Source organism: Rhinolophus sinicus, linkage group LG06 (assembly GCF_036562045.2).
Source record: "Rhinolophus sinicus isolate RSC01 linkage group LG06, ASM3656204v1, whole genome shotgun sequence".
NCBI lineage: Eukaryota > Metazoa > Chordata > Mammalia > Chiroptera > Rhinolophidae > Rhinolophus > Rhinolophus sinicus.
The window spans coordinates 150,814,928-150,833,790 of record NC_133756.1 but is presented as its reverse complement, the minus strand read 5'-3'; the positions used below and the strand labels follow the sequence as shown (position 1 = coordinate 150,833,790).

The window sequence follows — 18,863 nt, the reverse complement described above, 5'->3', positions numbered from 1 at the left end:
AGTTTTAGAAGGATGGGGCAAGAGAGGCAGAAAAATCTGTTGCCCCACTTTGCATGCAACTCTCTCTTCAGGATTGAAGGCTAATCATCGTGGATTTGCACTTTCTTCCAGGTCTAGTGAAACAAGTTTACAAAATACCAGGTTCAGCCTCAACCCTTCAGAAGGACTTACAGGGGCTCCTGGCTATAATCATCAAAGTGAATAGGCTAATCAGAACCATCTCAGAGATACAGAGAAAACACTGAGGGTTGCTAGATGGGAGGGGAGTGGGGATGGGGGAGAGGGTGAGGGGATTAGAAGGCACAGTCGGTAACCACAAAATTGCCAGGGGGATACGAAAGACAGTTTGGGGAGTATAATCAGTAATGTTGTAAAGATTTTGTAGGATATCCGATGGACACTTGTCTTATTGGGGAGACCACTTCATGGACAGTGTAGGTGCCTGACCACTGCAGTGTACACCTGAAGCTGAAGTTGAAATGAATAGTGATGGGTGTCGACTGTGGTTCAATAATATATATATATATATATATATATATATATATATATATATATAATATGTATACATATATATTTAATGTATATATATGTATGTATATATATACATACATATTCACGGATGTGGACTGCAGCGCAGGGAATGGCGCCAGTGGACCTGTGGCAGCTACGTGCGATATTGGAGGGGTGGTAGATGGGGGGTGGGAGGGTTGTCACTTTGTGAGGGGTGTAAATGTCCAACTATTAGTTTTATACATCTGAAACCAATAAGAAAAATAAATAAAATAAATTAAAAAAGCAACTTTACTATTAATGTAAACAGATCTTTTACTCGAAACATTTAATTGTATAAGATCAACAAAACACGATTAATGTGAACTGTCAGGAATTAAAAACCAGTCTCAATTTTGTAACATATCAAGTTATCAAAACCAAAAATAAACTTTAAATAAACAAAAAATCCTGACTATCACATGAATTTTTATGGCCTTATATCCCTATTTTTGGAAGTTTTACCTTCAATTAGATTTTACCTTCTTATTTTCACAGTTCTTGAGAAATGCAATTGTGAATGCCTAAAGTCATGTCTAAAATGCCTAAAATAATCTAGGCATTTGAAGTATATTATGTAGCTATAATCTAGACTTGAACGTGTACAGCATTGCAGCCAATTTCATGAAAACATTCATGTTGAACAATCACCATTTTTCTAACTGACAAGCAAGTTAATTTTTCGTTTTCAACACGAACAACTTCTTATAAAAGTGCTATTAGTCTACATTTTCTGATTCATGTAACCAAGAGCTACACAAATAAGGTAACAAAGTGGACAATTTACAATTTTACAAGGAAAGAGAATGAAACACTGGATCAGGACACAAGAGTCATGGATATGTAGCATATGAATACTTATAACTTTTTTTTGTAAAAATATACAGAAACTATGTAGCTATATAGTTAGAGCTGTATGTAACTCAGAAGTGACTCTCATTCCAGCAACAAATATTTATTGAACACAGAATGAGGGTATAATCAAGATATCCACGTCCCAATCCCCAGAACCTCTAAATATGTTAAGTTACATGGCAAAGGGGAATGAAGGTAACTGATGAAGTTAGGGTTGTTATTCAAATTACCTTAATTAAGATAGAGACTATAACCTAAATTATCCAGCTGAGCCCAATGTAATCACAGGGGTTCTTAAAAGTGGAATAGCTATGTCAACTATGATTAAAAAATTAAAAACTATATAAAAAAATAAAAGCAGTCAGCTCAATCACAACAAAAGTGGAATGGGGAGGTCAAAGAGAGAGACGTGACTAAGGAAAAAATGGTCAGAGAGACGCAATGTTACTGGCTTTGAAGGTGAAAAAGAGGGGCCAGGAGGCAAGGAATGTGGGTGGCCTCCAGAAACGGGAAAGGGCAAGGAAATGGACTCTCCCCTAGAACTGCCAGAAAGAAATGTAGTACTGCTGTCTCCTTGACTTTAGCCCAGTGAAATATGGGTTGGACTTCTAATCTATAGAACAGTAAGATAATAAATCTGTGTTGCTTTAAGCCACTCAATTTGTGGCGATTTTTAATGGCAATGTAAGTATGCATGAAGCAACAGAAATAATGGTCATTAATAAAACAGGCGAGAGCCTGAGAATTCTTAGTTAGATGGGTGCTGAGGACTGAACTGTGTCTTCCCAAAATACATGTTGAAGCCCTAACCCCCAATGTCATGGTAATTAGAGAATAGGTCTATGGGAGATAATTTGGTTTAGATGAGGTAATGAGGTGGGGACCCTCATGATGGGCTTCGTGACCTCATAAGAGGAAACACCAGAGAGCTTACTTTCTTTCTCTCTGCCATGTGAGGGCACAGCAAGAACGCAGCTCCTGTCTACAGCCAGAAAAGAGAGCCTCACCAGAACCTGGCTGTGCTGACACTCTGATCTTGGACTTCCAGCCTCAGAACTGTGAGGAAATACACTTCTGTTGCGCAAGCGGCCCAGTTCATGGTATTTTGTTATGGCAGCCCAAGCTAAGTCAGATATGTTCATCAAACATTGGAAGTGGAACATTAAAATCAGTGCCAGAAAGTGAACCTTAGTTAACTTGGTATCATTACTCAGGTAATGGCAAACTCAACAGCCAGGAAATTATTTGCTACTCATGCTGGAAACTGCTGCTCTAAAAGAGAGAACTGTATAAAGCTCAACTTGATTACTCATCAAAACATTAGTAGTATCAACTGTGGGGAAAAAAGGAAACTGGCTTGACTAATTTCTTTTATTGCAATCCCAACAAGTGTGAAATAAGCATTAGCGACAAAGGTTTAATTTTTCTATGAAGACAAAACCGAACTGAAGGTTCCCTTTTGTTCATACTTCTATTCATGGCCACAACACAATTTAATGAAGGGCAGTAGATAGAATAACTGGTTTTTCACTAGAATTGGATTATGAACAAAGGTTTTACATATTCCAAACACTGCTGGGCATTATCAAACACTCCGGATGCAGTCCCTTAGGAGGACAATTTGGAAATATCTAAGAAAATTAAATATAATGTATTCTTAGAACCAGGAAATTGCATTTCAAAGAATTCATCTTACAGATGGATACACTCAACACACTCATGAAGCATTCAGAGATGTATGTATGAACACCACTGTAACATTGCTTATAATAGTAAAAACCTGCACACAATCTTAATGTCCCTCATTAGGGAACTGGGTAAATAAATTACAGAATATCCATAGAACTGAATATTATGCATTCTTAGGGTAGAAAGGGATAACTTTCTATTTTTGACGTGGACAGATGTTTAAGTCTTATTAAGTGAATAAGTTAGTTGTGAGGCAAAATATTTCCAGCTGTGTGTTTAAAACAAATCTATACATGTGTTTGCAAACGCATAGGAACTTTCTGGAAGAATACACAAATAATTCTGTGATTGCTTCCAGGAAGAAGGATTGTGAGTAATTACGAAATTTTCACTTTTCATTTTATAAGATACTAGGAAACTTAAAAAAAACCTTTGAACAATGATCATATATTTTATAATTAAGTTCAATTATAAAATAGAAAAAAATTCAAAAATTTAAAAACTTTTGATATTTGTTTTACAAATAAAACTACAGAATTTTTGTTCTTGTTGGTAACAGTGCTTAGCACTGCAGAAAACAGAACAGAGTTTAGAATCAAAACTGAGCTTAAGTTCATACTCTGCCACTTCCTACCTGCATGGCCTTGGACAAGGAATTTAATCACACTCAGCCTAAATTTCTTTACTCAGTGGTAAGATCAACACCCACATTTCACTGGCTTTGTATGAAGATAAAATGCGATAATATGAAAACACTTGGTAAAATGTTCAGTGAAATATAGACATTGAATTGTTTTTATTACAATAAAAGTTACATCCTAAATTAGAGTCACTTCTATGCATGACTGTATCAATGCAAACTCTATGAAAACAGGGACTATCTCCCTCACTGCTGTATTCCAAGTACCTAACCAAGAAATCATTCAAACATGTGTTGAATGAATGAGCTGAGCCTGCCAAATGTAATAAGGGGCAACAAAAAGCACTCAGCAAATACTTGCTCAAGTAAAAACATCCCTGACTCCATTGGGGCACTTTTGGCAGGTACTATTCCCTTGAGTTTTACTAAAGATAAATTACCCACCTCAACTCCCCACTAAGCAACTCTCCACCAAGGTGGAAAAGATTGACCATTTGGGGTTTGGAGTGGGGGGTGAGGCGGTTTCCTCTTGCCAGTCACCTGATTTTAATTATTAAAAAATAACTGAGTGCCACAGAGGGAAAGTGAAGATCTGAAGATGTTAATAATAATAATAATAACAACAACAAAAGCATAATAAGTTCTTTGCAAGTTAGCATGAAGTAATCACTATTAACTAAACAAATATGGGAGGCACAACATGATGTCCAGTGTCAACTCCTAATAAAGTGTCTTGAAAGCAAATATATACTTAGCTTATATAAAATTGTCATGACCTTATCGATTTTTAATAAATGCTTTTGCACATGTTTATACTAAAGAAATTTCTTAATAGTAAATGACTTACTGAAATGTATACATTATTCAATTAATTTAATAATGCCACAATCTCTGATGTCAGTTCTTTGAGCATATCACAAAAGGGATGTTGGAGAGGCATATGTTCAAACAGGCACCAGGAATGCAGATATCTGAGGCATCATTTTGCAACTCTGGTTCAGAGACACTGTGTTCTTCGAGGAGTCTCAGGTTGCCTAGACCTTTTATTCACAACAGAGGGAAGGGAGGAAGGGGACTCACTGTCCCTCCTCCAGACTATACAATGAAGGCGGCCCTTCAGTATGCTGATATGACATACGCGAGCCATTATAAGTGTAAGTAATTACGTACACACAGTTACGCACATCCTCTCTCTTCCTCCCACCGACTCAGTATTTCCTGAGTGTACACCATAGGTCAGGCACTGTTTTAGGCCTTGGCATTACCAAACCAAAGTTGTCGCCTTCATAGAGGTTACTTTCTTGTAGACAGGCAATGAAATCTATATTACAATGTAGTGTCAATAATAAATGCTGTGAAGAAAAATGAAGCAGAGCAAGAAGACAGAGTGATGGAAGGAGATGCTGTTTTAGGTGCTGCTTTTAGAAAAGAGGTGACATGAAAGAAGAGAGGGGAAGAGACATGATATCTGCAGAAGAGTGTTTCAGGCAGAGACGAAGGAGCGAGAACAAGCGAACTTGGTGCTTTGAAAAACATCCCAAAGACTAGTGTGGCTGAAGCACAGCATACAAGAGGGAAAGTGGTATCTGGGGCAGACACGTGGCCACGGGCCAGGTCCCAGGTCTTGCAGGGCCATACAAGCCACAGTGAAAACTCGAAGTTTTATTAAGTGTGATGGGAAACCACTGAAGGTTTTCGGATGCTCCTTGCTTCCTTTCCCCCACAAACCCTGAGGGAGTGACATGACCAGACTCACGGTTTTTAAAAGATCACTTAAGATGCCCTGGGGAGAATAGACTTCATGGGGCAAAAAGCAAGGAGAGCAGTTTGGAAGCTAGTGCTTAGGTTCAGGAGAGAGATGAAGAGTCTGGACTAGGATTGTAGAAGTAGAGGTGGAAAGACACAGCTTGATCCTGGATATATTTTGGATGTAAAGTTGACATTACTGATAGATTGGGTATGAGATGTGAGAAAAAGAAGAGTCAAGGAAAACACCAAGATTTTGGACCTGAGCAATTAAGTTCTGGTGGGGTGGGGTGGGAAATCAGGAGTTCAGTTTAGGACATGATGTATCTGTGATGTCTACTGGACAGCTAAGTCCAGATGGATGGACCTAAGATGTTGAGTAGGCAGTTGGATATATAAATCTGGAGTTCAGAGAAAGACTGCAGATATAATTTGGGAGTCCTCAGAAAGTATATGGTATTTTATGCTTGAGACAGCATAAGATCATATGATGAGCACATGTACGAAGGGAAGAAAAGGGGCACACCAGTATTTAAGACTCAAGAATAAGAATTCAGCACAAGAGAATGAGAAGTCACGGCCAGGGATTTAGAAGGAACAGCTTATTCAAATCTGGGCGTTACAGAAGCTTCCCTGAGAAAGTGACATTTAAGTTGTGAAGAGCATGAGCGAGCCAGATTGGGACATCTCAGGGGAAGAATGTGTATGTCCTGGAAGCCATGTACAAAATTAGTTCAATAAGGTATGAGGACAAATGCTGGGTTGCTAAGTACCAGTTAAGATGACTCAGAACTAACTATTGATTTGGCAATATGGAACGTCCCAGGTATCTTGACAAGAACGGTGGGGATGAAGGACTGATTAGAGTGGGTTTAATAAGAGGCCTATACAAAGAGAGGGAGGAGAATCTGTGAGCACAAACGACTCTTTTGGGGTATCTGGCTACAAAAGAGACACTCCGCAGCGGAATTCGTCTTGCTTTTGCCATCATGGAATACAGCTGAGATACAGGTACGGTGCACACCCTGCCCCCTACATTTCAGAGTGCAAAGCTGGTCTAATTTTTGACCTGATGGGCCGGCAAGCCCCCTTCTGCCTCACTGTCAGGTTGCCTTCTGTTCACTGCAGCAACTGCTGAACCCAATAGCCGATCCTAATCCCTCCTCAACGGTGCATCTGCCACTTCTCATTCGCTCACCTCTGTCCTTTGCAATTTTTTTTCTGTTTTTCTTGTTTGTCACTTTTTCTTCTCTTGTTGCTTCTCTATACTTTTTGATGTCTGAACAATAAAGTTGACCTTTTAGATATAACATTGGCATCAAAGCGGATGACTTGCCATGCACACACAACCATCACAGTAGATGGGCAAGCGTAATCGCCGAAATTGGGGCTCTTCTCACCTGTGCACAGTGCCGTTTCTGAAGGCCTACGGGCTAATTCACTGATGGGTTCCTGAGAGCTTTAAAGATCTCCTGGAAGTCTGAGGCTTCCTTTTGGCTGGTCTCCAATGACTACTGCATAATCAGTATTGTAAGGCTTCCTGCAGACAACGGGTCGGTCAAATCCTAAAAGGCGGGAATCTCTTCTCACATTTCCTTATATCATCCATTCAGCAGATACTATTGCAGCCTATGTGATCAACCAGTGTGAGAGATGCTGGCGCCGCAGAGAGGAGGGCTATCGCCACTCCTTTCATGCAGCATGCAGCCATCTACCGTGTTTCCCTGAAAATAAGACCTAGTCGACCATCAGCTCTGATGCATCTTTTGAAGCAAAAATTAATATAAGACCCGGTCTTATATTAATTATATTACATTATATTATATTATATATTATACCTGATCTTATGTTATAGTAAAATAAGACTGGGTCTTATATTAATTTTTGCTCCAAAAGATGCTTTGATGCTGATTGTCCAGATAGGTCTTATTTTCAGGGAAACATGGTAGCAGGGCTTTTGCAGAAGTAAACAGACACGACATGGTATGGTAAACACTTTCACAAAGGAATACAGGATGCTTTGAAAGCACATAGAAAGAACAGCTTATTCAAATCTGGGCGTTACAGAAGCTTCCCTGAGAAAGTGACATTTAAGTTGTGAAGAGCATGACTGAGCCAGATTGGGACATCTCGGGGGAAGAATGTGTGCGAAAGCCCAGAAGCAAGTGAGAACAGAGAATATTTGGGGATGTTGACAAAAGTTAAGTATGGTTAAGTGTGTATACTTTGGGGTTAGGGTGGGGTACTCAAGGATTAGCAGAGATAAGACTTAGAAAGCAGGAAGGGTCAGATCAGATGACATGTTAAAGAATTTGGACCGTATCCTGGAATATGTACCAAACTGTTACAGGCAGTTTTCCTTGGGGAGTGAGAATGGGTAGAGGTGGGAGGACTTCACTTGATTACTTTAAATACTCCCATGTTAGACATTTATTTTTATAATGCCACGCATTATTTTTGTAATTCAAATTTTCATTACAGTTCTTGAATTACTTTAATTCAAGAGTAATGGTAGTGGTATGGGGAGAAGTAAGATATAATCAGAAAGTACAATTGAAAGATGTTGGTAAGGAGCAGGGGAGAGGGAGAAATTAAAGAAGACAATTAGGTTTCTGATGTGGGCCAACGGGTGGATGGTGAATGGTGGTGTCTTTCATTAAATTTGGGAAAACAGAGCATGACACAATTGTAGGGGTGAAAATGAGTTTAGATTTGGTCATATGAAGCTGGAAGTACTGTCGCCAATGGAAAAGTGCATATACACCCAAGCTAAGTGGGTGGCGAAACGTAAGCAGTCAATACATACGTGTTCAATAAATAATTGGGAAGAGTATTTAAAGTTATAATTTATCTCTATTTATCTCCAAGTTCCTATTACTACTCTACAGTATAAACAAAATCAATACCTGGGTCATTTATAAGAAGACACATACTAGTAGGAAATATCTAAAAAGATGGATTGAATAAGATCACTTAGATGCCATAGTCTAAGACAAATTGCAAAGGTTTAGCAGGTGCTGAGCAAGTTAGTGAATAACTACCATGACCTCTCAGATCCAAGTGAATCCCTGAAGGGTATAAACAGGAAATGCTGCTCCATGACAACAAAGTGGGTTCCATTTTGAAAAGCACTGAAATAAAGCTGTCAGCTTCAGGGTACCATACGGATATCTCTCCCAGATTAACCAAATACTTTATATCAGATCAACATCAAACCACTCCTTCACGTATCAGCTATTAAATACCAACAGAGATGAAGATTTAGCCTGTTTGTCCAACTAAATCCGGAGGCTCTTAGGCCATTGCTACTGCAATAGTCACTTATCAAACAGTTGTTTGTCTAAGGTGGTAGGCTTCCGAGCATGTTTTGTCAGAAACCTCATTTGTTCTAAGCAGTTAAAAGGATCTGTATTCTGAAGACATTTGCCTGATAGGAGGCAAAATGACTAAACAACCCCTAAATTAATTCATACCTCTTTGGGACCCTCCCCTGTCCACCCACCCCCAATTTGAAGTCACTACAAAACACGTTGCACAGTTTACCAATTGGAAAAAGATACGTACTTCAATATTCCCATTTTCGCTTTCATTTTTCTTTCTATTCCTTTATGTGTAGGTGTTATCAGAGGGTAAAAAAAACACTTCAAACTTTGGGCTTATAAAGTACTCACTTCCATGCTACTGCCAATAAATACATTTTAATTTACTGTTACAACTAAATGCCATTCATTAGTTGTGTGACTTTGGGTGACTTTCTCTCCTATGAGCTGTAACATATTCTTAAAGAATTTTTCCAAATCTAAAATTCTATGCTAAGACTGGAGGAGAGTGAAACAGTAGGCAAGAAAATAAATGTTATAATGTTATAGGAGAGGTGGTAAAGATGGTACTGTATTTAAATTTTTAGATCTCCACTTACAAAGAGAATATCCAGAGGCAGTAAACCCAGTGCTAGACGTACAACTTCTCGATTCAACAAGTCTGCAACTAACAAACTGGTAACGTTTCAAGAGTTCATCTGTTAGCTGGTAATTCAGAACAGGAAGCATTAATTTTCCCACAGAAATGATGTGATACAGAGTAGCTATGTTCTTGGTCTAATTCACAAAAGTTTATTTAACCTTCAATGTAAGTGAATTGCCACACACTTTTAATAAAAATTGAAAACAGATGTTGCCACACTAGTAATTAAGGAAAGAGAACACCAAAATGAAACAAAAAATGTTTATCTTGAAGCCTCGTCTTGGTTGACAATGAAGTCAACCAGAAGATGCATTCGCCTGATTACACACATTTAGATCCTCTTAGTGACCAGGTTTTAGGAGCCTACTCCTTAAGTCCGTGGACTCCAAGTTAGGGACATCTGCTGAACTAAAGTGAGAGGGTTTTCAGGTACAGGGACACTTGGGGTTCAGAAGTATGCCAAAGCCCACAGCTGGGAGAAAAGCACAGAGCTGGTCAGGATGAGGAGAGGAGGGGCCTTTGCTTACACATCCCCAGATGGCAGTGGCCAATGAACTTAGCGATGGAGCCTTCTCTTCACATCCCAGCCCCGGGATTTCCTGGACAATTCTCCTGGGAGTTCACTGGCAGCTCAGTAAGCACGAAGCCTAAAAACACAGAAGACAGGCTTCCTAGCTGGAGCAAGGACTGAGGAAAGGAACAATTTCCTGAGTTGCCATGCCAAGTGCTCCCCACCTGCTACAGTCTGCCAGAAGCAGCCCCTGATTGAACTGTGAGGAGGCTGCTTGGAGGGAATGTCCGCTTCTTCGCTCTGACTGAAGCTTTGAATATATCCTCATGTTCGCAAGCGTGTAGTCTGTAACTTGTGGGTGCCTATCTTTATCATCTGCTAAGGCTAGAAATAGAAAAAACAGATGAATGTTCTCTTCTCCTGGGAAGAGCTGCTTACTGTACTTAAAACTGTAACTATAAGGATGGAAAAATGTCCCGATTTAAGTCTGCAGTTTGGGCAGTTCAGATTCTTAATTCATAAGTACTTCTCCAGGTTCACCATGGAAACTCTGACCTATCATATCTAATTTAAACAGGTTTAAACTGGTTTGGATTCTGCCTACATTCAAATTACTGCCGGAAGGGCAGCATAGGTAATGCACGCACAGCTATCACAGTGGAACTCAGAAGCTGACCACGGTATCCAACTCTTACTTTATTTATACGTACTGCATTTTCTCGGATTAAATCCAACTTTCCTTGCTTAGCCTCTTGTTACAATGTAGTCATCAACTTTATTTCTTCTAGTATAAATTTTTTTGGTTGCCTGAACTTAAGCAAATGTTATGTAGCAAAATATTGGAAAATTCACTGAAAAGGATCATTAAAAAAGGCACGTGATAAAGAAATCTTGCTTCCCTAACTTTAAGCCTAACTACTTACTGCAGGGGTGACTTGGCAGAGATCCAGAAAATGCTTCTGATTTCTCCCTTTCTGAGGCAAGTTACCAGCAACCCGTCAGCCTTTCCCCACTAAAACATACATATCCAATGTGAAAAAGAAGGAATTTCTTAAAAAACAAAAACCAAATCAGATTCTACTTTCCCACTGCCATGTTCAGCATATAAGTACTCAATTTCTACCAGCTTTCACTTTTCAGATGGGCTACTTTCTCAGCTGAGTGGCAGGAGACCAAAATGGGAAGGAGAAATCAATGTCACAGAGCATAAATAGCTGTGGCCAAAAACAATATTGCAGAAGAGCCAGTAAGAGAAGGGCTCCCCAAATTGCAGCAGGAGCAACTTAATTCCACTTCTCCCTTCATGAGGGCCTCAGGGAAAACCATCATCAAGAAACAAAAGAAGGGAGAAGCAACTAGGACTCAGATAAAATTTCCCATCTTTTGTTAGAAGAACTTGCAGTGTTTTCTAGGGTTTATGAAACACATATATTTTAAATCGCAGCTGGTATGACCATGAAAAGGAAATTTTTTTCTACTATAAGTTAGGGATAGAGAAAATGCCACCCCATCCGAAAGTCAGTCTTTTCTCAGATATACTGAAAACCACTCACCAATACTAACGCTGATTTTTAAACATTTTGTTTAACTCACTCATTCTACTTGAGATAAAATTTGCATCACATGGCACATCTAAATGTGCACCACCCTTTACACAAAGTGAGGTTCACGTTTCTTATCACCGTCCATGACACACAACCCTAAGGTCTAGTCATTTCACAAAATGGTGAATACATTTGAGATCAGTGGGCTAAACTGCACGGGGGACACACTTCACTTTCTAAATGTTGGCTGGACTTTTCAGGACTGCTCTCAAGTGCTGAAAATCATTACGCTTCCCAAGTTTCTGTAGCGCGCACACGTACTCTTTAGGCACCAGCATTCACAAAATGCAGGCAATCACGAAGTTATGTAAGAAAAGCAGTCTCTCGTCTGAGAAATTCGTTCAGGCATACCAGAATCCGGGAAATCGCATATCCTCCTTGCGGGGTTGGGTCACAGGAACTAGGTAAAGAAACAATGCAAAGTACACTGGGAAACGAGGGCAGTTACAGCTGAAAAGATGCTGGCAACGCCACCAGAGGCGTCTTGAAGTAATTCCTTCCTAAGGAGAGTGTGTCGTGTCTAATGAGCCCCCGTTGACCCGGGTAACGGTACCAGCTGAAACCACCGCAGCCTGACACGAATTCCAGCATGTGGGAGAGGAGACTGGGGGAAGTAGCATTAAATGACCCAAGGTCTGGGATGCCGTCGCTGTCACCACCCTGGGACTCGCTCACATCCCGGCGCTGCCACCTGCTTTCGACTTCCTCGGGGAGAGCTGGTGACGCGTGGGCCCGAGCGGACCCAGAGGCAGGGATAAATAATGTGGGGTTTCTAGAGCCCGAGCACGAGAAAATGTCCCCAGGGCCCGACCCCCCATCGCCCGGCGACTCTCCCACGCGGCGCGCGGCTCCAAGGGTGGAAGCCCGAAACCCCGCAGGTGTCCTAGGCAAGGGCCAGGGCACACACAAGTGGGGAGGGGGCGACGCCGGGGTCACCCGGGCCGGGGCGCAGGGACCGTGGGAAGGTAGGCTGGGGGCGGGGCCACGCGGAGCCAAACAGGCAGGGGTCGGCCGGGGAATCCCTCTAAGGCGAGGGCGGGCGCGGGCGCAGAGGGACGTCCTGGCCACTACCTGCTGCTGGATCTTCCCGTCCTCCGTGACGACCCAGTGGGTGGTGGCGAAGGCCCCTCGAGCCGCCATACTGAGCAAGGCGGAAAGGCTGAAGAGCCAGCCTGGGCCAGAGCAAGGCGGCAGCTCGCACCGGCCGCGAACCCCGACTGCAGCCGCCATCTTGCCCCCCCGGCCCGGCCGCTTACACCGGAAGCGGAAGCGGGCCCCCGCCGCCTGCCATCTTGGGGAGGTCGGCGCCGGAGGAGGAGGAGGAGGAGGAGGAGGAGGAGGAGGAGTCGAAGGGACGCTGTCGGCTGACGAGCCGCTTCCTCGACCTCGGTGTGGGCGACCGGGAAGCGTGGTCTCCGGCGGCTGGCCCATCCTGGTGTCAGGTCGGAGACCGCTTTTTTGCTGTTGTTCCTCTGCGTGTGAGCCGATCTCGGGCGTGGGACCCGGAGGGACTTGAAAGTACCTGGTGTGCTAGGTGGAGCCTACGCCTAAACGAGAGGACTGAGAATAGATATAAGTATTTCTATGTATACTCGTATTACACAAAGCCTTAGCTGTTATCTTATTATTTCTGGTTGTGTAAAATAGTGGGGAAATAAAAGGTATGCTTTCGAAACACCTAAGGGAAGAGATGTGTTATCTTTTATTCTTAAAGCCTCACAGCAGTGGAAGCTTCAGAATCTGGACGGTTGTTAGTCTAAGGCCGCGCCGTCCAGTAGAAATACAATGTGAGCCAGGAACCGCCTATGTACTCTAAAAGAAAAGAGCGAAATAACTAACACTTTTAACCCATTATGCACAAAATATTGGTTCAATATGAACTAATTACGGAACTAATTCCGTACAAATTAGTAAGATTTTTTTTTTTGTACTAAGTCTTCAAAACCAGTATGTATTTTACATTTACAGCGCGTCTAAATTCAAACTGTCGGGATTTCAGGGACTTAATGGCCACATGCGGCTACCTTATTGGGCAGTGTAGGTCTGAGGTCTAGGTTTGGAGACCAGAAGCATTGGCATCACGTGGGAGCTGATTAGAAAACCACATTCTCGGCTCTTCCCTCCCCATCAGATTCTACCTTTTAACCGGAGTCCCACGTGACTGGTATGTATATTCAAGTTTGAGAAGCACTTCCCATTAATAAACCAACACGCAGGCCAAGTGACTAGCCCGGCCTCTAGCTTCCAGTTTAGATGTATTGTTTTAGGTATCTCGGGCTGCTTTCTAGCTTGGTGTGTCATTTGTATTTAGGTTCATTATGCTTTTGGTTTTCTTTCTGAGAAAAGGAGGGTGAGAATTTTGCCAGACCACTTCCCTACACTGGTGTATTGCAGGAAAAAGAATTGCCAACTGGAAGCCATGCACAGCATTGGTTTTTCGTTCTTTCCGAGAGCAGCTTTCCTTGAGGGCTGAAGTAATGAACATTCATTTCATTAAAAATGTATGACTTATCTGCTTTTGCCTAGTACTGTGCTAGACACTGGGTATGGAAATCTAACCACTCATCAGTGTGCAATCAAGTAGGGTGTTCGCAAGTTAGCAATTGAAATGTAGGCTAATAGGGCTCCTGTGTAGAAGGGAGAGCAACCAACCAGGTGAAAGGCTTGGAGCAAAGGTGCTGATTCAGGCAGAATAAACAATAAGAGTGAAAAGGTGAAACTGATGGCAGATGTAAGGGTTTGTTATATGTCATACCTAGGAGTTTAAACATAGGCAGTAGAAATGTTCCAAAGTTTTGAAATAGAGAAGTGCCAAGTGATGGAGTACCTTTGTTCTCAGCATCTTATTTTTATTTTATTTTTTAAATATTTTATTGGGGAATATTGGGGAACAGTGTGTTTCTCCAGGGCCCATCAGCTCCAAGTCGTCCTTCAATCTAGTTGTGGAGGGCGCAGCTCAGCTCCAACTCCAGTTGCTGTTTTCAATCTTTAGTTGCAGGGGGCGCAGCCCACCATCCCATGTGGGAATTGAACCTGCAACCTTGTTATTGAGAGCTCGCGCTCTAACCACCTGAGCCATCTGGCCACCCCTCAGCATCTTATTTTAAGGCATAGAAGTCAACTCTTACTTGCGTATAAAGCTGCTAAATAATGGCAATCATCATCATCATCTAACGTGTAGTGTTTAATCATATTCGGCACTGTACACGCATAGTTCTTATTAATGTTTGCTAATTCACCAGGTGTAGGCTGGTTAAGTAATTTGGCCGAGATCATACAGCTAATAAGCATCAGAACTCAGATTTGGACTCAGATATATTAATACCTGACTCTGGAGCCTGAGTCTGGATGGAGTTTGAGAGAAGCCTCAACATCACATATTTCGGCCATCAGCAGTTTCTTTGACACTCACAACTCACAAGTTAACCTGTAAAGGGGTAGAATCATAGCTTCTGTAACATTAATCTACCACCTACCTCTGTTTTCCCTAAATGACAATACTTGTCCTTTGGGATCCTATATTAGCTTTCTATTGCTGTGTGATAAATTACTGCAAATTTAGCAGCTTAACGTACTTCTCAGTTTCCGTGGGTCAAGTGTCTGGCATGGTGTGGCTAGGTTCTCTGCTTGGTATCTTACATGACTGATACCATGTAAGATGGTAAGGCTGCAATCTCATCTGAGGCTTGGCGGCCTCTTCCAAGCTCTTTCAAGTTCTTGGCCGAATTCAGATCTTTGCCGTTGGAGGACTGAGGTCCCAGTTTTTTTTGCTAGCTGCTGACTGTGGCCATTCTCAACTCCAAGGCCACTGTAGGGACAGAGTCCCAGAGAGCACTTTCCAAGCTCTTGGCCTCATGTGGAAACGTGCTGTCTCGGCTATTAGATGGCCATCCGCTGTGGCTGGATGGCCATCAGCTGTTGCCGGTTAGCCATTAGCCACTAATATAATAGCCGTGGCTACGCTGGCAAGATTGATTGGCAGACAAGCAGAGCGGATTGCGGCTAGCGAGTGCGGTTAGCAAGCGGATGGCAGATTGTGGATCCTGTGGATCCTACTTCCTGTGTCTTGCCCGGCTGCTAGCGAGACTGGGGTGCAGGAAGACCCCCTGTTGGCGTACTGGCAGATGTTTACTTTAGTGTCTCAGCCAGCTGCCATCGAGAATATAGTGGTATGAACCCCCTATCTGTGGCTCCGTTGTTCCTTTTCAGCCTCACCATATCCTGTGTTCTTGTGCGGGGAGCGGGAGCTGAGACCCTGCATGACAGCCACCCACCATCCCTTTCCACATGGCCCTCTCGATATGGCATCTGTTCCTTCAAGGCATGCAGGAAAACCTTTACTGCTTGAATATCTCGACTTCCTCCATCTCTGATTTCTAAGCCCAGATTTAAAGGGCTCACGTCATTAGATAAGACCCACCTGGATAATCTTTTGATTAACCCCAAATAAACTGATTACCAACCTTAATGGCATCTGCAAAAATTCCTTTTGTCGCATAACATGATAAATCACAGGAATTACTCACATGTTCTCCCCACATTCAAGGGAGAAGATATTATGAGGGCAAAGATCATTGCGGGTCTTAGAATTATGCCTGCACAGGTCCTGACTGCCAAAATCTACTCTTAGATCTACAGTAAGTAGTGCTATTAGAAGTGCTATTGCTCGTCCTGTTCCCTGCCTGAAATCCCTTCCTTGCTCTTCCTTTTCAAATCTATTATTTAAGGTACATTTCAAATCCCTGATTGTAAAAAAGTCTGTCAATTTCTGTTTGCTCCCTCTGATTTCTGTAACACTAATACGACAATTAATACCATGTTACTTTGTGATATTACTTTGTAAATTTTGAACAGCTAAGCTTAATTCTTTGTTCAGTTAGACCATTAGCATCTGAGGGCAGGAAGCATTTCACATACAAATATATTCTTATCTTTCATACTTCAGTGGTTAATTTGCTGACTTAGTTCTTTAGCCTTCTCAGAAAAGTAGCTTTCCCATGTTATGTGAATGAAATAAAAATTTTAACGTAAATAATATTGTTGCTACTTATTTTCTACATCCAGATAGATCACTTGTTACTCTTCGTTTATTCTGTTGTAAGACTTGATATTTCTTTTTTCATTTTAATTATACTTTTTTAGATTCTTAGATAAAATCTATAGAAATATAGGATGGTAGTTGACAAAATCTCTGATCTTTCTGAATTGTGATTCAATTTTCAGTTGAACAAATGATGGGAAAACCTGTAACTGCATATAAGTTGGTCTTTCAATGTGAAGTTGTGGGGACAGAGCCAGGAGTGCAGTTTCCAGGCTCTCGGCCTCACGTGGAAAGGTGCTGGCTCAGGTAGTAAATGGCCATCAACTGTGATTGCATGGCCATCAGCTGTGGCTAGTTGGCCGTCAGCTGTAACCAGTGAGCCATTGGCCACTAATATAACTGCTGTGGCTACACTAGCAGAAAATGGGGGCTAGCAAGAAGATGGTGGCTGGGCTGGCAAACGCAAATTGCAGTTAGCACGGCGGACTGCGGGTTGCGGATTGCAGAGAAGTGGACAGCAGGTTGCAGACAGTGTGACTCCTGCTTCCTGTGTCTCCAACCCAGCTGCCAGTGAGACTATAGTGGCATGACTTCCCTACCTATGGCTCTGTGGGTGTTCCTTTTTGGCCTCACCATGTCCTGCGTTCTTATGTGGGGAGCGGGAGCAGAGACCCCGCAGGCCACCCCGCATGACATAAGTATTTTAGCAAATAGGTCCTTTATTTACTCATTATGAATTACAGAATTTTTGAAGCTAGGAATTGGACAATGATAAAATGATCTTTCTGGATTATTAATTTCCTCCCTTGGGCCATTTTATCTGAAAGTTGCAGAATATCTCTATACTGTTTATTCCTTAGAAAAAATACTTAAGATATAAATACGCGAAAGAGTTAACACTGGTTTAAATTCTGTTAATTGATTATCTTTTGCTTCATAGTCAATCAAGTTAAATCTTAGTGGCTTAAATTTTAAGTTTTAAAACATGATTGTTTCTTCCTAGTTTGTTGGCTGGACTCAGCTGGGTGGTTCTTCTCTTCCTGCTGTTGGCTGGGGAATCACTCAGAAAGCTGCATTCAGCTGGGACCTTGGGCTGGAGTGTCTTAAATTGGCTTCACTCACATGCATAGTGCTTTAGCTGGAGTGGCTGGGCCTCTCTCTGTGTCAGGGTAGTGAATAGACTTCTGACGTGGTGGTTCAGGGCTCAAGTAGAAGCTGCCAGGCTCCTGGGGAACCAGGCCCTGAGCTGGCAGTTTCACTTCTGCATTCTATTGGTCAAAGAAAGTAACAAGGCAGGCCCAGATTCAAGGGGAAACTGAAATGGACTCATCCTGAGAAGTGAAGCAGCAAGTTCGAGCAGGAGTGGAAGGAATTATTGGAAACCTACTACATATGGTTAATTCCTTTAGAGCAATTTTAAATTGATGGAGGTTGAGAGGGGGTGTAGGGAGGAAAGCTGGTTATGGCAGGAAGGGCTGTACAGGTGTCGCTCTCCAACAGCCATATGCAAAGTGAAGAGGATTCTCAAAGGGGAGGCAGAAGATACATAATACATAGGAATTCCACTTAGAAATAGTTTGCCAAATAGATCAGGCAGTCTGAAGCATGAGGACTACTGTGGATGAAACCAAGTGTTCAGTGAGCTCAGGAGGATAGCATGATGGTCAGCCTCCAAAGAATTTTCCAGATACACTTACCAGCCATTAACTTATCCAAATCTTTGCAGCTGTTAATACATTTGGGGACAGTTTCTATGGAGTATTTGTATTGTGACTATTCATTCTATACGTAGCTAAAGTTTATACTGTTTTACTCCCTTACGTACCCCTAAGTTTCAATATCCGGATTTTATGATTAAATCCAAGTTTGTTGTATTAAAACCTTTCATGAATTTGTGCTTTTTGACGTCCATCACTTATGGCATGCTAAATGGTATTCCTATGAGGAGAAACTCATAGGAATACCATTCCCTCATCTTTTATTTGCTCATCTCTGTTCCTTTTTTACTTAGTATTTGAGTAATAGACTGGAACTGTATTTAGTATTCTGTCTAGGCTTTGTCTCAGATCTTATTTCTAGTATCAACTCTTTATGATGACCAGAATTTTACTGGATTTTCTTACTTATGGTTACATTAGTTTTGGGGAATACATGTACCACCTCTCGGAACAAATCTACAATTTCTTAGGTTTTTGATAAATTAGATTTAGTTAGTTAAAGTTTTAGTTTCTATTACATTTGCTAGAATTAAGTCTCACTTGCTGT

The 18,863-nt window shown here is 41.8% G+C and overlaps 1 protein-coding gene across 2 annotated transcripts in view; it reads right to left on the bottom strand.

Moving 5' to 3' along the window:
- The window catches only part of TTC17 (tetratricopeptide repeat domain 17), a 96,479-nt gene extending 83,654 nt beyond the window's left edge, over positions 1–12,825 (bottom strand). Inside the window, exon 1 of one of the 2 annotated variants that reach the window (XM_019746414.2) lies at positions 12,629–12,825. In XM_019746414.2, coding sequence (XP_019601973.2) covers positions 12,629–12,787 — 159 coding nt within the window. In that variant the 5' untranslated portion in view covers positions 12,788–12,825. The remainder of the gene's footprint in view (positions 1–12,628) is intronic. The other variant, XM_019746413.2, reaches the window with a different exon arrangement.
- Positions 12,826–18,863: the final 6,038 nt, after the last annotated feature.